Below are 27,087 nucleotides of genomic sequence, written 5' to 3'. Positions count from 1 at the left end.
AGCCGGAGTACCCGGAGAAAACCCACGCGGGCACAGGGAGAACATGCAAACTCCACATAGAAGGGCCCAGACCGGGATTCGAACCTGGAACCCTCTTGCTATGAGGCGACAGTGCTAACCACTGCACCACTGTGCCGCCCATTGCTTTTGTCTTCCTCCAACTGAAATTGTCCATTGCTTCAAAATTTCTAAGAATTTGGAGCGACAAATCTGGCCGCTGTTATCATTGTAAATTGCACATCAGCTGTAAGAGAATGGAAACCACAGCAACGGTAATTAAAAGGGTAGCTTAGCAAAGGGCCAATTACAGCATTCTAAAAATGATATGCTGCTCATCCATCTGCTAACTCTTCCCTCTCAGGTGTAACTGCACCGGTCACACCCTGCAGTCTGGCGTCCGCAGCTTCTTCTCCCGCTGCCGGGGCGGAGCTGAACCGGCCACATCCCACAGCGGTTCCCGCCCCGGTCCTCACAGAAACCAAGTGACGCCAGGTCCCGCGGGGAACCAGCTGGGAGGCCACAGCGCTGTGAGGCAGAGAGACGGAAAGAGACGGAGGACGACAGGAGAGGAAGAGGATTTCCACTCTTCTTCTTCTTCTTCTTCTTCCTCTTTCTTCCCTCTCCTCCCTGCACCCCACCCCCACCCCCTGCCCCTCCCAGCCAATTCCCCGCCCTGCTCCCGGGAGAGCAGAGGACTTTACCTCCGCCCCACCAATTCAAGCCACACAGCGCCATACCGTACGCCCACCACCAACCCGTCACTTTCGGATTCCTCCTGCCACAGCAACAGCTCAGCCACCGACTCTCGTTGAGGGTGTTTGTGCGGCCAGCTGTGGTTGCTGTTTAACGATAAATGGGTTTCGACTTTTACAAGCTTGAGCAGTAACTGGTGGTTCACGGTGGGGCTGGTGGTATCTTATTCGGTGTCAGTCAACATCAACTTCCCTCTTGAATCTGGTCTTTCCTACACAACTTTATTTAGCTTCTTTTTTTTTTTCTTTTCAAATTGGGTTTGACTGTTGGCAACTGGATTGTTTCATTGTTTATTATTACTGTTAACTTTAAAGGTGGTATGTGTAACTTATAAAAAGTAAACATCATTGTCAAATTGATAGTGCTACTTTGGTATAATCACTGTAAATAAATAAAACCATGGCAAAGACTATTGGTCGCCTTTACCTCATACTAATTAACAGCTGTTACCTGTGCAAGCATTCCTTCAGATTAAGACCCCATTTTCCTTAACCTGCTTGTTTCTTATTGTTTCCACCATCAAGAAAACCTCTGAATGCTTTGGGTCTGTTTGCTCTGGAACAACAGCACCCTCTTCCTGTTATGTGCCATAATCCAATCCAGCAGATTCCTGTCCAAATCTGAACTGTAGACAACATAAATGCAAAGCAGAGGTTAACAAGACTGCTTATTGATGACCTGATTTGTTTACGCTAATTTTACTAATATAACAAACTAATGTGACAATGATTCTATTGTTATAATGCTACATATAGCACCTTTAAGACATTTTATATGTCCTTATGGGTTTCTTTGTTTGTTTGTTTGTGCTCTAAGAAATGCTTTAAAAGTACCATACGACTGTTGAGACATGTAAACACGTGTAAGCGCTTTATGTATTTTGCACAGAGAGGGTCAAATATTTCTCAGACATAGATTAGTCACCATCCACTTGTGTTTATCAGAGTGTAGAGATTGTATAAACCTATAACCCAGAGTGGATGTCCGAGCGTTGTACAGCTTGTTTATTGTTTGAAAGATTCCGATTTGTTTCTTATTTTCTTACTTTATAAGATTTTTATAACAATCGTCCTTTAGGGGACACACATACAGGTTACAACAAAACATGCAGTAGGTTTAGGATAGGATAGATTAGATAGAGGTTTCTACAGGAAAACTGCCTCCAGTGGAGAATGTTAGCAACTGCATGATAGCTTGCCCTTTGATTTCCCAAACTAAACAGCCACGAGCAGAGGAGTGCCGTTTCATGGTTGCAAACAATGTCTGAGATATTTTACTGCCTCCCACGTGGGTCCTAAGAGTATATGACCTGTATGGACACTAAACCCAAGGTGAAGAAGCTGCTGCCTGCCGCTGTCCCTTTCCCCCCCCCCCGAAGAAGCCATGTTCTCACCTTTTCACATCGTCAAGCTGCACCCAGTTCAGAAGTGCTCAGGGAAAACTGCGGCTGCACTGTGAGCTGGAGAGTACCGAATTCCTTATTTAGGTTTTTCTATCTGTTTTCAGTTCAGGCATTGTGGCATCACAATTAACGATCCAGGAGACATTTGTCTTTGTGGCAGTATTGTATGTACTTGAATACTGAAGACTCAAGACTTGGGTTCAGACTATTCCACCAAGGACTCCAAGGTGTTTTGGACTAGATCATCTGACACAGTTTGTGCAAGTTGTTCCACTGTTTTGGCTATTCTGCTTTGTTGATGCAATCCCCAAGTCTGGAACAGCAGTTGTGGACGGAACCACCAAAACTACATGGGTGGTAGGTTAGCCCTTGGTTCTCGCAGTTAGAGAAATGCTTCAACACTGGCAGATTTCAAGTATTGATTTCATTATGAGCAGCAAAGACAAAATATTTTGTTTGCAAAAAGATTCCCATCATTACCTACCTGCTTCCAGATGTTGCAGAGTTCTGAAAAAATCCAATGTGTCCCAATTGCCTCATGGGCCAGCAGTCCTTTACTGTAAGCTACTGACTTGACTTGATGGTGTTCACTGAGCCATGTGAAGTTGTGCATGTGGTGTTAGACACTGTGTTTCCCCCAAATTCTTCTCAACAATTTTACTTAATCTCAAGGTTGGTTAACAGTACAGGATAACTCTTAGAAAATTTATCTGCCTGCATAACTTTGCTGTCCAAGTGGGGCAACAGATCATTTTTGGTCAGTTTCTGGACTATTTAAGGTTTTCATTATGAAACAGAATGATGCAAGTCCACAGCTTGGAGTGCCTTTTGAACTGATAATCTGAGTTTAATATGACTGCCTGACTTTGTTTTAATTTGTTGCTGGTAAAACACTGACTTCGCTCAAATGTTATCTTCTCACGACTCTGACATGACGACAGTAGCTTAGAATGTGTCACTGGTTGTATAGGCCTCTTAGATATAGCTCAGAAAGCAGAACTGTACACTGTTGGCTGTTCACTCACACATATCAGATTGTCTTGTCTTTATCAGATGCAATTCTACTGATCCCTTTATTGTGAATTGTTGCCAAAGACCAGCGCTAGTTAGGACCACAACTGGGTTCTACTTGATGAATTGGTTCAAACAGATCTAGTCAGATAGAAAGCTGTGTGAGACACAATTGAACTAAAAATAAGGGCTGAACTCCAGCTGCGAATTAATCTGGAGAAAAATTTATTGAGCTTTGATCCCTTCCTAATCTGTGGCCGTATACCTTTTTTTTATTTTCTAGAGAGAGCGGTGCTGAAAAGTATTATTATTCACAGAGCTTGTTTTGATCTGTATGGCATGGCAGATGAGTGTGAGACCACAGCTGGATGAAAGTCAAAGTGGGGTAAAAATGACAGTAAATCAAAGCTTACTGGAATTCATTTCTGGCTTGCTGCCTCATTGTGTGTATTAAGCTCTACCTTTTTGGCACTGATGTTGACTAAAGCAAACCATGACTAGACATTCATAAATGCTATCCAATCTAAATCTCTTCACTTGTGTTCTCTAACAGCAGCGCCTTCTTTCTTCAATAACCTGTACAGATACTATTCCAGTATGTTTTTCCAGGATTTTTTGCTCTTTCTCACTGTTTACTAATCAATAATGTGTTAGTTACTGTTAATACTTTAGCTCTTAGCCCAAAGCCCATCGGCTCCAACTGAAGACATAAATCTCTAAGAATGAGTCACATAAAGTTAGATTTGTTTAATTTTTATTTCCTAAAACACCTGGGTACTGTATAAAACATTACTTTATTAGAAGTAAAAAAATGCATTTGTTAGGGACTATTTTCTGTGGTGGATGAACACACATTTGTTGCACAAGTAAGTCTTTGCAGCAGCACAACAGTGTATGACTTAATATAAATGACAGCGACTGTGATCATACTAATAAAACATTGAAAATTTTGTTCTTGTTTTGTTAACAAGCAGAAATACAAAAGCCACTGACTGTCCTTGAACGTGCTCACAGGAAACTTGTAAAATCTATGACTGGACATTAGTATTTTGGTCATAAGATGTTTTTCACAGCAGTGGATTACACTGACTGAAATAAATGGCTGACAGTGTAATTCATCCTGTAGAAGGAGCGAGTAAGCCTCAGAAGTTTTGGTAAAACTGATATGTAGTCTTTTTTTTTTGTGTTGTATGAATGCAGCGACGGACATACATCCACCTTAAGTTGTTGATTTGACTGAAAACATTGAAGTTACAAACTGTCCGTTCATAATAGAGTTTTAGTTGGATAACTTTGGTAGAGTTGTAGGCGTGTAAAGGCCAGTTATCCTGATTTAAATAGTTTGTTTGTAGCGAAAGCTAACGGTTTAGTGTTGCTTACCGAATTCCAACACCCACGCGTCTTTACAGCTCTTCTTTACAGCAGAGTCTTGTGTTACATTTTTTTTTCAAAACCAAACCCTAAAGTCAACACATTTTTATTTACGGGGAACTTTCAACCATGTAAGGGCTTTATTATGATGACCACCTTAATCTAATTATTCACTGTAACCGCGTATACAGACCCATTGATTGCTATGCATTTTTTTAGCATTTTTAAGTGTGTTGTCAGTGGGTTTTTTGGGGGGGGAAGTGGGATCGGGAAACAACATTGTCACCAATAGATTTAGTTTTGGGGAACAAATAAGTGCAAGAATGAACCTTTACCAGATATTAGACAATTTCAAGCACTTAACTGTCACTTCAGAACGAGCCACATTGTAAAAGTGGTGTACCTGGTTTTTTCTCTGGCACAAAAGATGTTCATGAATCGTCAGCTGTAAGAATATGTTTCATTAAATGTAACGTTGTCCACTTGAGTCTGAACGCTTGGGTTTACGAATGTATTTTGAGTATTGTGAGACAGGCAGGGGGTTCAGGTTCATGCTGCTCAGTGCTTGTGTCTACTGTTAAAAAAATGTTTTCTGAAACTTTCCATGTTAAAGATGCTAATGTAAATAGATTGTAATTATGAATGATCGTTTTCAAGATATTATTTATAAATGTTTTGCTGTCCAGGCATGTGTGTGAGTGAGTGAATGAGCGAGCGAGCGTCTTTTTTGAGGGAAGTTGATTGTATTCTCTATGGAATGTTTATGTAAAAAAAGCTAAAATCCCCTTTACTCCCTCCTGCAGTTTGCTTTCATACACTGTCCAACACTGTGTGACTGCCGCCTGCAGAGCTACACAGTGCAGTTTAATGCCGTCAGTGTTCCAACACCTTTTCTGCATCAGTCCAACTAAAACTGAAAGTATCATTTACTGAACTCAGGCTTACGTTTTTGCCATTCTGACAGAAGAAATCCAAAGCTGTGACCGACTCAGAAACACACTGTTAAGGGCGAGGGCTGGCCATGACCTGCTCTCGACCGCTCTTTCCCCTTTGAGCTCACACTCTTCTGACCTTTTTTTTTTTTTTTTTTTAACGGAGACACCGTTGAACCGCATCGTCACAAAAGATAAAACACAAGCATGTTGGAAAACAAAGTGCTTCAAGAATTCAACTTCACTATGAGTGTTTGCAAAAACTTATATGCCCTTGTATGATGTTAGTATCTCTGTATTATGTAAAGATATCCACAGGTTGAGATTCCTGAGCCACAAAAAGCTGAGTTAACTCAAAAGAAGATTAGAGTTTGAGCTCTACAAACAGCTCTGAGAGGCAGAGATAATCTCTTAGGTTATTGCAGCCTTGCTAGATGGCATTTGTTAAGAGAACTGGATGCCAGGTACAGAGATAATGCCCTATTCATTCCAGTCAAAGGTGATCTAATGCTACTAATTTGAGTGACCTGCTGCTGAGTCCCTGCATACGTGAATTACATATTTACTGATATGGCTATTGGAGGCTTACAAATGGCACAAATTTTGTTTATAAGAGTCTTTTATGTGTTGATGTGGCACAAAATGAAGTCAAGACCTTTAGGGTTTTTTGTTTGTCTGTTTGTTTTTTCTTTCTTTTGCTTGTGGCCACTAGCCAAAGTAACTTCACAGCTAGCACTGGTCCTGGGGCCTTGGGCAAATGGAGAAAAATGCTTTTTCATTTATTCATTCATGACCTTGCAAAATCTTCATCTATATCTGCTGGTCTAAGATCACCAAACTTATTCAAAAAAGACAAGGAAGTACATTTATTCATATGTGAGTGTTTCTGTGTGAACCACTGCCAAATGCTTTCACAGATGCAACATTAGCATTGTGTCTCATGGACTGAAATATTTTTAGTATCAGTTAGTATCAGTGTTGTGCTTCAGTCTGGCCAATTTTAAAAATCCTTTACATCTGCCTTTAACATCTAATTCAGCTAATGAGAGCACCTCTGCCTCTGATAACAGTTTGCAGGGCTAAAACTCACTGCTTTTTGAGGACCTGGTGTCTCCATGTGGGTGTCCTTGTCCAGAGCCTGCTGAGTTAGCTGGCTGTATTTACTCTTTGCATGTGACCACAACGAACTCCCATTCTGTGCACCGTCGTCTCAATACACTAATGTCTCAGAGTCTGCCGCACGTGCTGCGCTGTGGTGATGATGATGATAATGACTTTCTGTTAATGGGGCTTGTATATCAGATGCCTTCGACAATCATGTGCACATATCAGAGTTATACCATGATGACGACACAGGCCAGAGCGACTGATTGTGTTTTGTTTGTCTTTCTCCTGGAATAAATCCTGAATGATCGTAATGACCTTTTGTTGTGTGCGTGTGTGTGGGACAGAATATGATAAAACTACACTACATTTCCTACAAATGTAAACCCACATGTGTGTCTCCGTATGTTTGTACTCCTTATTTCAACACTCACAAACTCCCGGATCCATGCATCCATACCATTTGGGTATAAAGCAGACACCAGACACGCTTTACCACTGTGACTGCCATTAAGACTATGATGTTCAGCAGATGTTTAGCAGACAGAAGACAGATGTTACCTCTACTAAAGCATTAAAAACATATTGTCTACAGATGTGACTTAACCATCTAAAAGTATGTTCAGTTTGAATGATTTCTGCTTGGATTTACATTTCGGTATCCAATCTTAAATGATTATGCTGTTGCAATAAGTTCATTAAGAGTTCAAAGAAAAACACATTTACTTTCTTGAAAAAGACTAGAGATCACTCAGCCTTTTTGCCTTTTTTCGCCGACAGCGGTTTTTCTTACTTTGAGTGTCCACAGCTGGCCAGCACCAATGTGGATGACTCTTTTTTGATAAGGTTTTGGCTGAAATAAGCATATCCATTAACTGTTTAATGTGTGCTTTTACTTTGAGAATCATCGCATTTGAATAAATGGAAAATGCTAAATGAATGCGTCAAAAACGAGAAAAGTTTACGCTGAATGCCACATGTTTAACCAAGAATAGATGTCTAAACATTCTGTCACTGGTGTTTCAAAGTTTGATATGCCAAGAGAGTGTTGCAGTGTTCAAACAATACAACATCGTAAGGCATTTTTCAGCCAAGCTTGCTAAATGTGCCATCGTCATTGCAGGAAAGAGAAGAAAAAGCCCTCAGACTTTGTTCCATGCAGAATATTTTTACAATTTGTTCAACCAATCCGAGAATTCGTGACTCACAGTGACATTGCTAACATGCAGGTGTTACACAGGTAAAAAGTTTACTATGTTCACCATTTTAGTTTAGTGTGTTAGCATTGTCATTATGAGCTTAAATTAGCATGACTCATCGCATGGCTAACATTTATGTGGTCTCTTTTTGTACTCTCTCTGTATTCTGTGCAGAAAATCGTTATTTTTCTGATCTGGTTTCTTTAGGGATTCACAGTGATGCTAACTGGCTGTTTTGATGCTAACCGGCTGTTTTGTTTTATATTTGTTATATATTTGTTTTTTTGTTTTGTTTTACAGTTGTGCCATATTTGAATTTCACTTTGAAGTGTTTCTTGAACACAACAGGGAAGAATAGACTCAGTGACAGGTAATATGTCAACATGAGACAGTAGCTGCGGGCTGCTTTGTGCCTTTGTATACCCTGTCAACAAATGCTTATGTTTAAAAGCAATCTCGTTTTGAAGTTGGCTTTTAAATTATCAGCATCTGAAGTGACTGGAGCTTAGCGTGAGATGATGTTGTGTTTTCCCCGCTTAGCAGCATAAGCCTGAAGGTTTGCATTTGCTTATCACTGATAAGTTGTGTTAATATTGGTCTGTTATTAGCAGAGTTTGGCCCGGTGGAGCTTCCTGTGGTTCAAGCCATCACACTTCCTCTGCTTTTCCCTCTGTCTCTGTTGGAAATTTTCCTCCCTACTGTCTTCCAATCTCTGTTCAGTACAGAGGCACACACACACACACACATTGTGTGCATTGGCTTATTCCAAATTATTCATCCCTCTGACACACACACCAAAGTACTGAAATGAAAATTGTGAAATCAAAGTATTTCTCATCCCTTTGACGTTCATGCCCAGCAACATGCGCACATACAGCACCGAGCTCAAATACAGTGACACTCACAGCAAAGCAGCAGAGTTGAATTCCTGCTATTACCCATCATACACACACATACATATACATACAAGCACTGCCTGTTGACTTTGGCTGTCAAGCTGTAAGTGTGTTTGTGTCACTGATCCCTCTGCCTCTTAAACTGATTCCTCCATCAATCATTGCAGGGTTTCTTCTCCTCCTCTCCTCTCTCTCTCTCTCCACTGCAGAGACACATTGTTTTGTTCTTTCACCAGCAGCATATTCCATAAAACTAAATACAGATCAAAACAGTGAAATAGCTCATGACTTTACAGGAAGTAGAGGTGGGATCATGGCATGCTAGGGAATTTGAAGTGCACAAAGACCATCCAATAAAAACAGCAGGGGGTCACATGATGTTTCCTTCTGCTGTCCCACTGTCTATTGGCAAGCAGTTCATAAGCTCAAGATTAAACCGCACTACAAACCACCTTGCAAACACACAGCTACACCTGTAATACCCCCAGGAAACATTTTACTTAAAAGGGAAAAAGGCTTTGGTACGAAATAATTATCTCTCAACCATAAACAAATCTGACAGTGAATTTCATCCAAAACCTTCAGCTGCTCTAAGAAGTACATGTTGCAGTGTTGGTTAAGCTGATTGGGATTGTGAGATTTTTCTCCAAACAAACATTTAATATCAGAATAATTTGACATCAACTGAACAGACAAATTTTAAATGGTGGCTTTAAATTTTAGAATTGTTGAAATCAGTTTTGTTTGTTGTTTCCGGTTCACAACACTTACTTGAATGTGTTGTTGTTGTGTGTGTTGTTTTCATAGTATCTACTGTATTTCTTCAGTGATTCTGTGCTCTGAAGCAAGATTTCCTGAAAAACTCTTCCTTCCCTTCCTCTTAGCATCTGCTATGCATGTTTGGCTGCTGCAGGGTTAGCAGTGGTACAAAGTTCCTCCTCCCACCTGTGTTACTTGAACGCTAACTAAGCACAGACTAAAGCCAGTGAAGGTCTGTCACGGCTTTTGATGAAAAGGGAGTCTGACAGGATGTAAAAACATGGAAAGTTGTTTGCATTCTGTTATTTTAGCATTTTGATCATCATTTGCAGCCAAGACTTTATTTCTCACCTCACTATCCCAGAATGTTTGATTATGTTTGTGCCATGTGACGACAGAGACTGCAGTTCAGCATCTGTGTCTCTCTGCGTCCCTCGCCGTCCACCTCGCCTCATCTTTTGGCGATTTGATGTTTTCCTTGCATTCGCTGAGGTCTCGTGATGTGATAGCTGCTCACCTCCCTCCAGAGCTTTTGGTTTTCCAGACAGAATTAGAGGAATATTTCAGTGACATCCTGCTGTTCAGAACGTTGCTGCCCACACAAACACATTCCAGTCACTTGATGGACCAGACACACACACACACACACACACAAACTCATTTGCTCTCCAAATACTACACATATAAACGTTAAATGTCTCCTCTGACCTTAACCTCTCTTTACACTCTCTGCGTGATGCTGTAAGGTTCAACCGCTGAGCGCGTGTAGCTGTTTGTTTTTTTGTACTCCAGTCACCCAGCTGTTAATATCCTACTTCAAAATATTGCCACATTCACACTGATGTTCATCCAAATCAGATTTTATATGCAGAAAAACACTCATATGAAAAACATCCACATAAAGGCTGGTGTTCCAGAAGTAAAAAAAAAAAAAAAAAACAACAACAAACAACTCAAATTAATAATAAATGAACCTCATCAAATATGTTCTCATTCTTAGTTCACACCACTCTCTGCTCACAATTTCAACTGAAGAAAGAGTCGATTAATCACAACTTCATTAATATTAAGTGTAATGTCTCTCGTCTTTGCTTCAGTCGGCCATGATTACATAAGAGGCATTCTTGAATTTGGACTTTGTTTAAGATACAACATGGATCACTAAAGCTGCAAAAAGTCTCTCAATTACTTAAAGCTGCTACAACTAATATGTCTATACTAACACCAGGTCAGCTTGTGTGTGTGTTATGTGTGCAGTGGAAGAGGTCACTCATAGTGACGAAGGATGAAGAGAAGAATCATCCAGTTCTGCGGTTCCACTCATGTACTGGGTGTTTAGTGTCTTTCAGTTCACTTTAAAGGGATATTCTAGGGATTTAGCTTTGGCTAGAATCAGTTTCATATCAAGAAAATTGATGCAGAGGAGACAGAGATATCCTGACTTTTAAACACTGGATCCTATATTATCGTCTTAGTTCTCATTATTTTGCACCAACGTAAAACATTAACTACTTTTACTTGAGTTGGGAAAACCTGATGGTTGAAGTGTAAGGAGATAAATGCATCAGACTTTTCACTGGAATAAGCTCCTACTCTTACTGTTAAAAATCTGTGCTTCGTGTTGAAGCAAAAACACCACCTTATGTGATCCCGGCCTGAGAAGAGCTCTGACTGACAAATGAATCTGGTTGTAGAAGGCGGCAGAGTTAATGATCTGCTCCACCTGCAAGATGATCTCTTGATTCACTTCTTTGCTCTGTTGTCAGATGACCAGGAATGGACCTGACAATCACTTTTGTATTACACGAGAGAGAGAGAGCACTTTATTTACTATGTAGATTATTCTTTTTAAAGTGTGTTTACTTATATGTGACTGTTGCTATTTGTTTCTCCCCTAGATAGAGACCGCCCAGCAGTCTCCGGATCTCCACAGCCAGTTATCAGTCCAGGTAGGTTGCGTGTTGGGTCAGCTGTCATCAGTTAAAGTTGCATTCGCTGGCGTATTGCTGTGCTTGTGTAACGCTCTGGTGGAGGCTCCTCTTGTGTTATGGCATTGAGGTGATGGCCCGCCCAACGTTCTGCGGCCTTCAGCTTCTCCTGCAGCTCCTGCGCCTCCTGCTCGGCCTTGCGTGCAGCCTTGCGTGCATTCCTCAGGGAGCGCTTCACCTTACGAACGCGTTCCTTCAGCTGCCGGTTCCTCCTCTCCGCTGCGGCCAGGCGCTCCCGTAGCTTGCGACCCCGCTCCTCCTCCTCAAACAGCGCAGCCTGCACTGAGGCGCACATCAGCTGGACAGAGAAGGAAAGTGTTGAAGTAAGTCAACCTGCACGAGAGGGTGTTTTCTTAACAGGAAAACCAAAGTGTTATAAACCACCAGTTGCCAGATCGTCAGCTGGTTGTGTGGAGTGGGAGCACTGGTGATGTGATTTTCCCGGGCAGCCACTCTGACAAAAATGAAAAAAAATCTCTTTTTTCTCTTTGATCTTCATAGTGCTTGTATGTCTCCTTTGCTAATGTTTTTTTTCTAATCTGCAAAGCCCAACACACTTGGAAGGAGGGAGGATAGGGAAATAAAGTGGAGGTCCAGACCCTCACCAGTGACATTTATCCACACAGGCTCCCTGCCACTAGTGCAAAAACATGAGGGGACCATGTATGCTGCTTATGTACATCTGAGTAACATAAATGTTTCACCCCGTGCACCTCTAATTCCTCCCTGACAATACAAGGGTCACACTTTGATGTTTCAGGGGCCCTAATTTTCCATCCCACTGGTAAACCAGAGCTGACCTCAACCAGCAGGGTTAACAGGGGTGAGTACTCGTGTATCCACAGTGGGGATCCATGTGTGCTCATGTACAGCTGCGCTTGGTCAGAGGAACTAGAATCTATAAAACACCTTTCAAGACCATCACGTTAACTCAGCTGATGGGAATGCTAATTGTTCCCTGTGTTCCACTCGCGCTGTGCTAACACATACATACTCACATTTTGTTCTGTAACAGCTCATGTCCTCAGTAATTATTTTAACATATTGGCAGATATGTCTGATTTTTTGTGCAATTTGTTGTGCAATTTTCAACACTGTGAGTACAAACAACAATGTCATTGAAATGTGAGCATAAATCTATGACATATACATCTGACAACCAGGACAACCAAACCAAAATAATCTACATAGACGAAAGACAAGGATTTCTTTTTAATTTCTTTGTCTTCTTTTTTCTTCGAAATTTGAGTGAACTGACCCTTTAAGGAAAGCCTCTTTCTTCCCATTTATCCTAACAAAAGTCAAATCCATATTACATAACACTGGTTCATTTTTTCATTTTTTTTAGTTTGGACCCTGTCTCAGGCTCTCAGGAAGGCTCAGAGTGGGACGCCCAAAACACACACAAGCACACACAAACGCACACCACCTGTCAAAACATCCGGGTGTTACCTGCCTGCTGTTCAGCATCATCTGTATAAACAGCACTTAGAAAACATGTGAAGGCACGGGCACACGAACTTAATGTTCTCAAATTCAAAAGCACAAAAATTTAACAAAGACCGGATGTTTTGTCTAAAACAGCTTGAAAATAAAGGCAAGGTTTAAAAGTATTTAAACAGTGGAAATTCAATAGATCACTTGAACAAATCATAGACTTGTGCTGTGTTTGATATATCATGGCATCACTATTGTGTTATGTCAGGAGGAAATTCATGTCACAGTTTTACTTTCGTGACACTCACTGACCAATCACATGAAGCCACAGGCACTTCATCACTTAGGATGTTTTGACTGTGACACCACCAGGACCGAAATTCATTGTGAACAAACATAAGGTTTGCATGGTGCTTCTCAGATGACAGTGTGTGTTGTCTTTGACCAGGCTGCAGAACTTCCTGCGGTTATATTAATTCATGAGCAGATTGACTAAAAAGGAGACTGAATGAGAGAGCGGCAGACAAAGAGGAGAAATCAAAGGAGGGCTCAAGGGATTAAGAAATTTGTTGTGTGTGTGTTTATTCGTTTATTTCTGTAGAGTGTTGATTCCTCTTTCTGACTTTATATAAAGAGTCAGCATGAGTCTGACACCACCACAGACAATAAGGCAAAAAGTGAATGAGTGATGAAGGAATAAATGGAACAAAAGGAAACAACAAAAGGCTGAGAAAGAAAGACAGAGAAAGACAGAGACACAGACAGCATGGTGAACACACACCCACACACACACGCTTTCACACCGTATTCATCCTGAGCTTTAACTACTGTGTGAAACTGTGCTGCCTTCCTTTTATCCCTTTAAACGTCCACATAAAATGTTAATGAGAGTCCGAAAACTCGTTAAAGGTGTTTACGTGACAGTTACAAGGAGAGTGTTCCCTCGCTGTGGTTAGAATCAAATCTTTAGAGTGCACGTGAACATGGAAACCTGCTGATTATTCATGTCTGCCTCAATGTGGTCTGAAACAAAACATTTAAAAAAAATGTAGGATATGTTTCAGAAAGGACAGATGATGAGTAAGCTTGCAGCAGTCTCTACCTGCTGCTCCTCCTGTTAACACTGCTCGCATTGCATAGGAGGCTTGGACAAAAGCTAATTGAAGGTTATGGCAGAAAGGTGGAGGAAGTCCTGCTGTCTGTTCTTCTGAAGGGGCGTCTGGTTCCCACGAGGCTGAAACCAGAAGCAAGCCACCTCCCAATTTTAGAGGTATTTTGTGTTTAAACTCTGAGGGTTGTCTGAAACCTCAATTCACTGAGAGAGTGATGCAGCCAAGGAAACACATCCTTTGGACAAAACTCTAGATTCTACATTTTAGAAATGGGATCTTGTTCTTCTTTTCATTTACAGCCAAAGTGAGGAAATGAAAGAGAAGAGTGTTTTTCTTTTGCTTCAGATCTGATACTTTCAAATGCAAAAGACAAAAGACGGGGGAAACATGGAAGGGTTGGGAGACACATGAGGAGGAAAAAGACGGTCTCTTCCAGCTCATTCTCCTTTATAAATTCCTGGAGCAAAACACCTGTTTTGTCTCGCCTTGCCTGAAGGTCGCGGCCTTTACATGCGAGCGCTCGTCCTCTAAATGAGCCGTCTTTAACCCTGCGTCACTGACCTTTGACCATGTAGCTCATAGTCCACACCCTGCAGGACAAACCTGAAGAAAAGGGGAGATGAGGACAGAACACAACAGCACTTTCTTCTGATTTAGCTCTGCAGGTTTGTGTGCAGACAATAAAAAATGCAATAGACCCATTTAAGAGGTAATTAACCATCTCTGTGTATGCCGCAGGTAGTGTTCAGGTGAGTCAGGAACAAGGAGCAACATCCTGACTGTTGGAGATAAATAGAGATAAATAAAGTCTCAAGTCACCTGAAACAAGTCAAAATTTAAGTCCATATTCAACACCCAAGCCAAATGGACACAAGACGAGTCAAATATTCTGTTAGTATCAAGTTATTTGAAGGAAAATCAGGTCTCAAGTCCTTGAGTTCAAGTTTTCAACTAGTCAGTTCTTAAAAGACCTCTAAATTTAGTCAAGCCCAAATCATGTTCCAAGTCCTCGTTTGACTCTGACCTAAATCCGAGTCTTAGGTCTACAACTTCAAATAGTACACAGTAGAAATACTGTGAAACTGAAGCTGCAATGATTTGTCGCAGTTCCATCAACAGATGCCATGTTCTGTCTTGTCTCAAGTGCGACCCGCTTGACTCCCTCGGAGGATGTATAATATTAAAAACCTGAACCACGCCAGCAGACCTTTCTTCTTCAGTAGACGTGTGCCGGCTTATCTCTGATCCCAGGTCAGCAGGTGATGTTGCTTCATACTGATATGGATCAAAGCTGGAGACGGACACACTTTCAAACTGCTGCCTGTCAAAAATATGGATCTCTGTTATTTGACCTTTGACCACCGCACGGCCAGTATTCTGTTGGCCTGAGGCGCCAGACGGGCGGTCCTCGACCAGTCACTGACTGCTTTGATCTTCAGTTGGCTGGTGATGTGATCACATGCGACCAATAACACGCTAGGAATCTAATAAATGTAAAATTTTCTATGCATGTGTGTCAGTATTCTTGTATTTTTAATCCTTTTGCCTGTGTGTTGCTCTGCATCGTGCCAATGGGTAGTTAAACCGTGTTTCTACTGATCCTCGCCACATTTCTGTCAGCAGAGTCACAACAGACCTCAGGATTGGATGTCATAAACACACACATACACTCCAAAGCACACAACTCAAGACCTCACTGTGCAGGCCTCACACACTGCACTCACATTCATATTTTAGCCACAGCCACAGGCTTGGAGTATTACTAACAAACCACAACACCCTAACATTAGTCGTTAGTCCCCCTTGCCTCCAGTTCGCTGCTCCCTGCTGTTTGTCTGGACTGTTAATCTGTTATCTCCATGGAAACAAGATGGTGTCTGGTTTGTTTACATCCTTTGCAAAAGTGGCCGGATTGAAGACAGAGACATTTTTGATCTTGCTTTTATCAGGTGTAAATCAGGTTGTGCAAGGAGATGGGAATCGTTTTTGCCATCAAGGAAGTACTGATGTTGGGCATGAAAATGTGTGTGTGGTCGAAAGGATGTGATGCCTTACCCTGCTGTCCTCCTGGGTGTCCCACTCAGGGCTGAAGGTGTGGAAAGGCTGGCTCCCTTGGGTACAGTTGGAAAACTGGAAGAGGCTGGAGAATGTGCGTCTGTTCTCTGATGTATCGGGGAAGATGGCGTCCTGGAAGTTGACGCCATGTGGCAGGATGTTGTAGTTCTCGTCCATCCTGCAGAGGAGAGAAACAGGAAAAAAGTGGAGAAAGCTGCTGTAGGAAGAAGTGGCTCTTACAGTGTCTGTAGTTTTGAATTTGCTTCAGCCCGATCAAGCACAGCTGTACAGGTTTCATAGGCAAGAAATGCATTATATTTAATGGGCCTGGAGTTTGGTTTACAGGTAAAATCTTCCTTTAGAAAATAACTACAGGAGTCAGATAAATGGAGTGAATAAAAAGTATGTTCAAGTATCACTTAATGGAGATACTTTTGCAGCCTCAAGTGGTTTACCTCAAAATTATATTTAAATACAGTCGTCTTGATTACACATGTGACTGTAGATTACAGTTTGGTCCAAATCAAACTCTGAAGAGTTATTACAGTGTTAGAATAAAGTTGTTCTTTTGAAAAATGCATTTCTGTCTGCCAAAAGGTTTTACGAGATGCAGTCTAGGTTTAATGGCAGCAATATTTTTTTTCTGCCAGGCTGTTTTAAGCACATTCCAAAATGTCTGTTGAAACTATTAGGACAAAAATGTGTCCTGGCCTTGCACCTCACCTGAGGAAAAAGAAGTAGGAGTAGTTCTCCATCACAGTGTGGGACTGGCAGGACAGGTACCCGAGTCCGGTCAGGTTGAGTCTTGATCCGGAGGGCACCTCCAGCATGCTTCCCCAGGCCTGGTCGCACAGCAACTCTACCTCCGCAGAGTACAGCAGCCCTTCCTCCGCGCCCTCGTACCCATACCCGAACCCGAAGGGCAGCGAATTGTATAGACTGCCAGCCCCGCCGCCCAGGGGCTCCCGGTGGATCGCCAGGACCCGCGCGTACACGATGATCTCCGCCAACTCCGCTCGGCAGCCCTCGCTCAGCGGCCGCCACTCGGAGGGGAGCTGGCACCCGTGCGTAAAGGTGCACATATGCGCAAAAACACCGAGGGCTGCGAGGAGGAGAACTGTGCAAAACATCCTGAAGAGCCGCGAAGCTTCTGGCCCCCTGTGGTGATGCTTCACTGAAGAAAATGTGTCGTTTTTTTTCTATTTCATTAAATTTGACTGTTTTATGCTGGAGGTCCTTTCAAGCATCCAAGCTGCTAAACGTTAAAAATGCGAACAAAAAGTTGCGTTTTAAAGAACTGAACACTTGTGATGGACACCTTTACATTAAAGGATGCTCTCAAAAACCCTGAAAACATGCCAAGAAACTTTTCACGCAGTGCTTTCTCAGATCTTCTCTCCCCTGCACACTCTTAAAGGGAAACAAATCAATTTGCAGAAACTTTACCAACTCCGACCTGTTGCTTTACTCCCAGTGTTGCCATCTCATCTCTCTGCTGTGGGAGCGACAGCTTCAACGGAGCTCATCGGTGTTGCGTTCAAGCGCTGATTGGACGCTCGGATGTTTGATATTTTCACGTGGGCTTGATCCAGCACAAGTGTTGTTCTGTGGAAACATATTAATATGGTTGATATAACATAGGACATTAAACCTGTTAAGGTCGATGATGTGCCCCGTTAAGCAAATAGCACATCCACAAATAATATAGTGTCATACATATACAAATAGTAGTTTTATCATGTTCACAGAGTAGGCCTATATGACATTATCAAACTAAACTGTGCTATTGGATGCAAGTCTTGAGAAATGTCCATTTTTCCGACAGTGCATTTGAAAGCATCCAACATGATCGTAAAGGGGAAAACCAACCAGTCTCATGTATCAAAGTGGTTTCTAATGTTGGATGGCATTTTCAAATGAGGTTCTTCCATAACCCTTGAAGAGGTTCCAAGTAAAGAATCTGATTAGATTTCACAATTTACATCACCGACTGATAGTATTCCACAGATAAGACAAAGATATGTTTACAGGAATCATAATGTGTTAGAGCTCTGTATGGATCTATCAGCTGCTTGTTTTGAAATTCAGTTCAAGATTTTGGCCTCAAAATACAAACAGGTCACAATAATCTACGCGTACCTCATCTTCTTCATAAACAAGTCATTTAAATCATTAAGACCTTACTGAGGATATTATTGCTACACGAAACGCTTCAGTGGTGTGAATTTTTACCTGTGATGTGGATTTTTTTTTTCTAAGACAGCACTGCCATCTAGTGAACACTGACACATACATATATTTTTCTTTTTATTTCATAGATGGTAGGAATACATCAAATAACTGCAGTAATATTTTATACTTACCTTACTGGGTCACTTTGTTAACAATTTTAGACTAAAGCAAATGCCTATTGCCTATTGTCATCAATTAATATGATACCATTGATGTGTTTTTAGAAATCAGTATTGACAGATATTACATCATGTTAAATTACATTTTGATTTTACATCATTTTTATTTTCACTGTCAGGTTCTGAACTGGTTAGGGAATCTCCAGTTTTTCCCTTTACGTTGTCAAAGCGCAAGGTGACTCCTGAAGGGAATTCCCGCTGCACCGCCCTCACAGGCGTTCACCGATATATGAAGCAAGCGGATGGATCTGCCGGCACAGCGGCTCTGCTCATACGCCGCTGAAGTTTGTGCGCAGATCTATTCGTTGCTCTGCGACGTCACTTCGAGGAAATAAAAACCTTCAAACGAGTCAGAGCTGCATCGCCATAGAGACAGTTAGACCTAAGAGGAAGGAAGTAAGGTGAAATGTATCTTCAAAATAAGAGCACGCTTGAATAAGTAGGCCTTAAATTTCAAACCTAGGTATAGGAATGATGTCACCTAGGCCTGTATCTTGATAAACTATGCCATACTTGTCCCCAAAGTTGTGCTTTAGTGAAGTGAATAATAACCAACAACCATAATATCGAATGAAATCATTAGGTTAAATGCAACAGACTGAAGATGTTACTGAAAAAAATACATATACATTTTACATTTCTGATTCCCCATCTAATTTGACATCTACTGTGTTCATACAACTAAATTACATTTGCAGAAACATTTGGAAAAGGTTGTGCTAAATTCATGTACCCTATTTGGACTGAAAAAAAATGGTTATTGACACAATGCGATTTTATATTGAAAACATACACCGGAACCAGGCTGTTCCTGTCATTGACTTGACGTAGCCTCAGGCCAGAAGCAGCAAAGCAAGGTTGGTCGACATATCTTTGCCGTCTAACCGAGTGTTCCTGCATATTTTCGGAGTGCCTATCCAGACTGTTTTTAGTTCAGGAGTTGAAAGCAGGTGAGTTAAAACATTTGTATTTGTTTAACATCTGTTGTGACGCAGTTTAACTCAGGTTGAACCACGTCCGTGTTGTGTAAGTAACTGTAACTTTTCTCTGTTTACCATGAGTCTTCCACGGGATCAGCCCACTTGAACAAAGTGAAAGTAAAACTATATAACCTCACATTTAATGAAATATGCTTTAACATTTTCACAGAGTGACATTATGTCAGTAACATTCACTAGTGGGTTTTAAAGTAGCATCTATCCCACTGGTGTTTACTGCACTGTTGTCAGTTTAAGAGTTTAAGCCTGGTATCTCGCGTTAAATATTTTTGATTTGATTGTCGTTGTTTTGTGACAATCATGACAATCAGACTTGGTGAAGGCAGGAGCAGATCACAATGTGTGTAGCACGGGCATTGCTCCCTGTTATTGGCATAGATTGAATTATCATGTGACCTGCTGACTTATCGGCTGAGTGCTGCTTCTCTGCTGCTGCCCGCTGAAGCACTGAGTCATTGAGTTAGTGATGTCAGCATGGAGCAGTTTCTTTTCACATACGTTAACAAAACTCACAAGGTAACCTAGAGTTTTCATAGTCCGTGTTCATGTTGAGTGGTAAAGTTTAAATTTTACCTCAAAGTGAGAGAAATCCAGACAAATAATATAAGGTTTAGGGCTGGTCCATATGTTCTTGGGATGATAAATGTGTTAATAATTAAGCTCTGTCACAAGTCTACGCTGTACCTTGGTGTGTATAACATAAACCATCGTCTCATTTCTCCAGAGATTAGTTTGTAGAAAATCTGCAGCGTATTTTGATCAGGCCTACTATAAAATGGACTGTATCTCAATAATTCATGTTGGTTTTACAAAAGGCAAACAAGTTGCATAAGCACTCATCAGTTCTGCTATTGTGCTCCATGTTATCTCAATGATTACTGTGTTGTGGGCACTGTGGTATTCATATTTAGTAGGACCAAGATCAACCTGTGACGTTACATAAAATGGTAAAAAATACAACTTAAAAAAAAATCCTTATTTTAAGTATGTAATGCAATCCACACAAGATAACTAAGCAAGCTTTTTCTTACAGCTTTTATATATCCTTCTTTCTGCCTATATATCTTTTTCTGCCTCTTTCCTTGCCTTTTTCTCAGCATCATGGCGTCTGGAGGCCCCATGATGAATGGCGACATCCATCGCGCTCCCGGTCAGTCCGGCACACTTGAAGAAACCCTGCAGCAAATGAACATTCTCATCCAGGAGAACCGAGACCTGAAGGGTAAGAGTAGGTGTGAGGTTGGGGTGGTGGGTTCAGAGCTTTTTATTGGTTGTTGCTGCACCATTTAGCAACCAAGATATCTGCTTCAGTCCTTAATACTTTCATCAGGTCTGATCAAAGGTCAATGTTAATGGCAGCTTGTGTCAGACTCTCTGAGCTGTAGTGTGATAGAGCAGCTGAAGCAGTGTATGGAAACAGAGAAGGTCCAAAAGGTGTGACAGTTATAGAAAGGCTCATAATTCAAAAGACTCAGCTAGTATAATGAGCATTTATTCAAATTCTCTATGTGTGTCTGTCTCTCAGAGGCCCTGCGTCAGACCAACCTGACAATGAAGGATCGTTTTGAGGGTCTGACCGCATGGCGGGAGAAGCAGCGAGAGGAGCGGGACTTTCTGGAGAGCAGACTGGAGGAGGCTCGGATCCGTGTAGAGGCGCTGACCTTCCAAAACCAGGAGCTGAGCAGGAGAACTGGGGAGGTGAAGACAGGTGGCCTGCAGGTGAGGGTGCACTGGTGCTTCTTTTTATTTATTTGTTTTATTTGTGGTGAAAGCGGCTGAGAGCCAGTATTATCTTCTGGTGTTTGTAATTTTTAAAATGATCTTCTTTATATTTCCTGATGTTACTTTCATGAGCTCATTGTACATTAAATTTAAACACCTGTCAACCAAATGAACACTGTAGTTAATCAATATTCTGTGTTGGTGACTTGTGACATCCAATCAGAGTGCAGAGCTGGATGCCCTGCGGGCCCAGGTTGCTCGCTTGCAGGCAGAGAAGAACGACCTGGTGGCCATGAACTCTGAGCTGCAGCTGAAGGCGGACCAGGACTCGCACGATGACTCCTTCATTGAAATCATCAGTGTCTCTGTGAGAGAAACACACACGCAAACATGCATATAAGAAGAATGAGAAAGACACTTATATAATGATATGATGATGCTTCCTTTGGAATTTTCTTCTTCTTAGCTTGGAAATGTCCAGCACCAAAACTGTCCACTTAAACCCGCAATAACATGTGGTTTCATTCTGATTTTGATGACCTTATCCATGGATGTAAGCCAAAGTTTGGGATCTAACTGTGTGTTTTTTATCCTCAGGATGGAGGCATCAATGGTGTGAGCGATGTTTGTGGTTTGGAGCGCAGCAGGCGTCCGGAGCTGAGCATGACGGCGTCCCGGCAAGACTGCGAGGGGATGACCGTCAGTCAGCTCCTCCAGTCACTGAGGAACGAGACGCAACGAGCTGAGCAGCTGCATGCCGAGCTGCAGTTATCTGCTGCCAGGTAGAGGACAACGACTTAAAGGGATACTTAACTACCAATAATCCAGTGCCATCGTAAAAGATGAAACTCTTCAAAGTTTATCTGGAAACACAGCAAGTCAGGCTGCTCGTTATCCTCTGTGCTTTTTCCTGCAAACTGGACTAAATAGGTTGTTAAAAGGTACAAAAACGGCACAGGATGCCATGTTTATTTTCAGAATCAGAATCAGAATCAGCTTTATTTGCCAAGTATGTGTGACCATACAAGGAATTTGACTCCGGATTTTTCTCTGTCCTGTGCACCATACAAAATACAAAATAGCAATAATAATAATAAAAGTAAAGAAAATGAAGAATAAAGTATTTACAAGAAAAAGAAAAAAAAAATCAAAAAAAAAAATCATATATATCATATATATATCATATATATATATACACATGTAGTGCAAACAGTGTGATGGTTCACACAATGGCAGGTGGTTTACGGGGAGATCAGGGAGACAGCCTGGGGGAAGAAACTGGTTTTGTGTCTGGTAGTCTTGGCATACAGAGCTCTGTAACGCCTACCAGAGGGAAGCAGATCAAACAGTTTGTGTGCAGGGTGTGAGGGGTGTGAGTGGGGTTCCTTTGCAGTAATCCCACTGCTATCTCTGCTTTTCATTCACAGCTTTTTTTTAATCTTGGTTAGCTTTGCCGCTTTCAAAGCTCTTATAATTTTGTTTCATCTTGTTTATGGAAATGTGTTTTCTTTTTAACAGTTTTTGAAACAAATTTATCCAACAGAATTAGAGAGCTGGAGGAGAGGAAGAGCAATGTAGAAGAATCAACACAGACCACCCCAGAAGAGACTACAGAGACAAAGGAGGGTTCTGGGAAAGAGGAAAAGGTATTTACTCAGTACTTTAACAAGCTGTACACGGACAAGTTTGGAGTAATGAAGAATATATGCAGAAAGATGACTGTAACCTGTATGTACTGATGACAGGCTGAAGCAAAATTTCACATCACAGATAATAATCTCATTTTGAAGTACCATTTTCGGTTTATCATTGCCCAGTATCTGGCAGACATCAACTGGTGTTTGTCTTTATCTGTTGGTGTCTCATGCAAACATTTCAGGCAGTCTCTGAGGTGGAGAATATGAAGGCTCAGATGATGACACTGTTCAAAGAACTGCAGCAGGCGCAGAGCAAACTGGATGAAGCAGAAGGCATGAAGAAGAACCTGCAGGACAGGTTAGTCCCCCATACACAGTTTACATAAAAAATAGTGTTAAATATTTTATTCTTGAACTTCTAACCAAATTACAGTACAGAATATTGTATACATGTTTGAATCTTTAAAGGAAGGCAGACATATGCAAAGTTAGCCTACTCTGTCATTAATCTCAATCTGCACAAACTAATGCTTATCTCCTGTGTCTAGATGTCGGGAGGTGGAGCAGGATGTGGCCACTCTGAAGGCCCAGCTGGTGGAGAAACAGGCTGTTCAGTCAGAGAATGACCGGTTGAAGCTGCAGCTGGACAGCATGCAGGCCCAGAACCAGCTGGAGCAGAGAAAGGCTGGAGAGGAGAGGTCAGAGCTAACACACAGACTCATTAATTTGTCATTTTTGAATACATAAGAATAACTTTAAATATTTTGTGCAGACAAAAGACGCTCTATGATGATTTGTATTAGAAAACCCCTTTAATATGTTATTATTAGCAGGGCTGTGACCAGGCTTTTTTGGGCCAAGTGCACACTTCAGAATAGCAGTAATTTAGCACTTCTAGTATCTACTTTAAGCACCAACATTGCATGTTTCAATTTTTTGCTTTTCTTTAAATTACATTCATTTGAATGACACTTAAGTCCAAAATGATTTACAATCAGTGTTAATAGTCCTACCAATCACAGCACACCAGATTGGGATCAAACAGATGTAATAAAAAGCTTCCATACTTCATCCAGAAGTAGGTTGCATACAATGCACATTAAAAAGTACTCGTCATTCAATTGGTTCAAATAAGGTCCCACCTCTCACTGGATCCATAGCCAGTTATACTTTAAGTTGACACTTGGGCTGACCAGTGCCACCCCACTTCCCATTTCTGGATATGCCCCTGGTGATTAGCTTAGATTTGGACACAATTACTAAGTCACCATAAACCCCTTCCTCCCACCCTCACAGGAACAACCTGGCCCAGCTGAAGGATGCCTACACCAAGCTGTTTGAAGACTACTCTGAACTCAAAGATGAGAAGAAGAAGAAGAAGGAGAGAGAGGTCCATTTTGAGAGCATAATCACCTACGTTTAATCATTTAGCAACCAAATCAAACCAACCAAACGTGTTTGACCTTTGCCCTCTGTTCCTGCAGTCTCACATGGTGGAGAAGGTGGTGGTGGATGAGCTGCAGGAGCGACTGACTGCCGCTGAAGAGGCCCTGGCTGTTAAACAGGACAAGATTGACCAAATGAAGCAGGAAATCTTCCATAAGGAGAAGGAGCTGGAGACCATATCTGTGTTCCAGGCTCAGGTCAGTGTTTTGAGGCTTTGATTTTGATTAATTTAACCCTAGCACCTAGCACTGAACCATGGTAGTAATCATGCTTTTTGTTGCACTCTTTGTGCAGGCTGAGGTCTACTCCTCAGATTTCTATGCAGAGCGAGCAGCGAGGGAGAAGCTCCATGAAGAGAAGGAGCGTCTCGCTGCTCAGCTAGAGTATGTAAAGAAGCAGAACGTCCAGATGCAGGAGGAAATGGACTCACTGGGCCGGTATGTAATCAAACTAAAGACCCATAGTTTGCTGACAACAAAACAAAACGCATCTTTGACTTATCTCCTTTTCACTTTGCGATACACCAAGGAAAGTTATGCTGATGTGCATATGCGTTACCACGGTTACCAGTCAGTCTTGGCAAAATATACGTTGCGTGAGCAGATTAAATAAAAGAAGATTGCCATCTTGGCAGTTGATTTAGTAGCAGTTTGTCTTGCTTGCTAAAATCAGATAGCAACAGTCACAAAATCCTGGCGTCAGTCTTCTTTACTTTCACACCAAAAACCACCTGCACAGGAATTCACTTTGGAAGCAGTGTCAGTTCATGCGGTCTTGGACCAGAGTTTAATTAACAGCTGCTTAAACAGACAGAGAGAACTGGGCAAACACATCAGAGTTTGTTTGCACCTGGACAGGTTAACTATAAAATCACCCTAAAAATGGGCATGTTTGTGGGATCTGAACATTTCCAGCTTTTGTTAGTTCTTTTTTCTATGTGTTATCCCACAGACGGTCGCTGAACGAAATGCAGAGAAGACATGTGTCACTGGGAGGAAATCCACATGGGGCCGGTGCTGCTCTGGTTGGAAGAGGTACAGATATGTCTGCCATGTTCTGGACATAGTCTTCCAGGCATACTTTTTCCCAGGCTGTGCACGAATGACAAATCTTTTAAGTCCAGAATCATTTGTCAGTATGAGGAAAGTTTTTATTGCCAAGTGAGATGAGAAGATTGATAATACTCTCATGTCAGGAGAACGTTACTTTGCACAGTGTAATGGGTGGAAGCAGGGGAACACACCAACCTGGAGCTACTTCCTGGCTGGGCCACCGACTTCCTGTCACTATGCTAAGCTAACTAGCTGCTGGCTGTGAATTCAGAGTCACATCAGTCTTTTCATTTAACTGATGACAAGAAAGCAAATACATGGATTTCCCAAAATGTTGACATATTCCTTTAACCATCTTTACAGTATGACCTAAAACATGTGATTGGTGGAATTTGTTGCAATATACAAAGCAGTGGGTAGAAATTGAGTATTGGCAGGTTAGTTCAGTGTAACAAGAACATGTGTCCAGCAGTTTGTGATCAGTGTCTCTGACTCTCAGGTACCGACTGGCAGCAACAGGGGAATATTCCTGAACACGCTTGTCCCAAGTGCAATGAGATCCTGCCAGACCTGGACTCCCTGCAGATCCACATCATGGACTGCATCAACTAGACCTCCATCGTTACAAGCACCCCCAGCAACAGGAGTTCCTTTAGCACCTTAATCTGAGTCTTCCTCTGCTTTTACCTGTACCTCCCCTCATATCTCTGGGACTACGCTCCATAGTTCTACAACAAACTCAGTGAACTTCATTCTAGGGTGGAAAACTTTGACTTATCCTTTCGGTTGAAATTTAACAGGTCTGAAAAACGTTTTGGTCTTTTTTGGTCTGTTAAATCTGAAAATTGCTCATTTGGACTTAAAATTGAACAGGAAAAATACTGTGGGACACATCTTGAATTTTGTCATTTGGCACTGGGTCTATTGCTATAAAAATGAGGATGAAGGTGAATTTGTTCAAGGTCACACTTAGACAAGAAGTGAGGCACTGTCTGTTGTGTACACATTAAGCAAGTTTTACGTATTACATTGTCTAGGTGGTTATTTGGTTATTTTTTTTTATTATTTGAAGGTTTCCTCATCAAATCAAGCTGAAATTCTTTCTATATACTGTGCTTGGAAAGGATGTTCTTGCTCATGATTGTTTTTTTGGTTTAGGTGGACAAAGAAGCATGCACCATGTAGGCACTTTAATATGAGGATATATATTTTGACTCTACTTGGTTATTTTAACATAATATATTTAACTTGTTAATCAACTTATCTGTACCTGCCTGTAATCTGCAGATTATAAAGGTCTTCTGATTCGATGCTGTAATTCTGTGAAAATAAAATAGAACATCAAATTACTCCGTGCTTTTGGTCAATTGTATATTGTGACAAAACAAAACCCAAAGAAGTTTGTACTTGAATAAGGAAAAACACTTAATTTAGAATTTTCTATAATGATAATGAACCTGAACCGAACATATTTAAAGTCTTACAAACAATTTGCATGTGACATTCCTCTGTCTGGAATGATATAAACTTGTGTCAACATTACCAAAATAGCCAGCTGTCACAGTTAGTGTTGAAAAGAGATTTTTTTTAAAAAAAAAATCTGACTTGAAACTTGGTACAATCACAAGAAAATTCTGCAGAAGCAACTTTAATTTGGTGGAGTAAAATAGTTTGGCGGATGGAAAACTTGTCCGTGCATTGTTCCGTTTCTCTACTTCAGTCTTCATATTGCTGAGGTGAGATGACGAAACGGTAACACACAGTGAATTAACTTTAAATTTAATTTACGTTGTTTAATACGT

General features: G+C 41.3%; 3 protein-coding genes across 4 annotated transcripts in view; 2 read left to right on the top strand and 1 right to left on the bottom strand.

The window, feature by feature from the left end:
* The window catches only part of camk1da (calcium/calmodulin-dependent protein kinase 1Da), a 55,087-nt gene extending 50,971 nt beyond the window's left edge, over window positions 1–4,116 (top strand). The window contains exon 11 of the mRNA XM_046378785.1: window positions 362–4,116. Within this exon, the coding sequence (XP_046234741.1) occupies window positions 362–486 (125 nt within the window). The 3' untranslated portion in view covers window positions 487–4,116. The remainder of the gene's footprint in view (window positions 1–361) is intronic.
* A 5,659-nt stretch (window positions 4,117–9,775) lies between these two features.
* On the bottom strand, window positions 9,776–18,626 carry ccdc3a (coiled-coil domain containing 3a). Of its 2 annotated transcripts, XM_046379362.1 has the most exons (4): window positions 18,383–18,626; window positions 16,743–17,624; window positions 16,020–16,197; window positions 9,776–11,713 (listed from the first exon to the last, which is right to left on the bottom strand). In XM_046379362.1, exons 2-4 carry the CDS (start codon window positions 17,147–17,149, stop codon window positions 11,408–11,410), a joined length of 891 nt encoding a protein of 296 aa, XP_046235318.1. In that variant the 5' UTR covers window positions 17,150–17,624; window positions 18,383–18,626; the 3' UTR covers window positions 9,776–11,407. The 2 variants fall into 2 exon arrangements, with proteins under 2 accessions (XP_046235318.1, XP_046235319.1); XM_046379363.1 differs by lacking the exon at window positions 18,383–18,626 and having other exon boundaries at window positions 16,743–17,906.
* Window positions 18,627–19,222: 596 nt separating this feature from the next.
* optn (optineurin) lies at window positions 19,223–26,634 on the top strand. The gene is made up of 13 exons (XM_046379360.1): window positions 19,223–19,380; window positions 20,526–20,650; window positions 20,954–21,147; window positions 21,374–21,517; window positions 21,748–21,932; window positions 22,694–22,796; window positions 23,030–23,145; window positions 23,336–23,485; window positions 24,084–24,177; window positions 24,272–24,430; window positions 24,528–24,670; window positions 25,185–25,267; window positions 25,785–26,634. Exons 2-13 carry the CDS (start codon window positions 20,530–20,532, stop codon window positions 25,895–25,897), a joined length of 1,605 nt encoding a protein of 534 aa, XP_046235316.1. The 5' UTR covers window positions 19,223–19,380; window positions 20,526–20,529; the 3' UTR covers window positions 25,898–26,634.
* Window positions 26,635–27,087: the final 453 nt, after the last annotated feature.

The sequence above is a fragment of the Scatophagus argus genome, chromosome 22 (assembly GCF_020382885.2).
Source record: "Scatophagus argus isolate fScaArg1 chromosome 22, fScaArg1.pri, whole genome shotgun sequence".
NCBI lineage: Eukaryota > Metazoa > Chordata > Actinopteri > Scatophagidae > Scatophagus > Scatophagus argus.
This window is presented reverse-complemented; position numbering and strand designations above follow the sequence as displayed.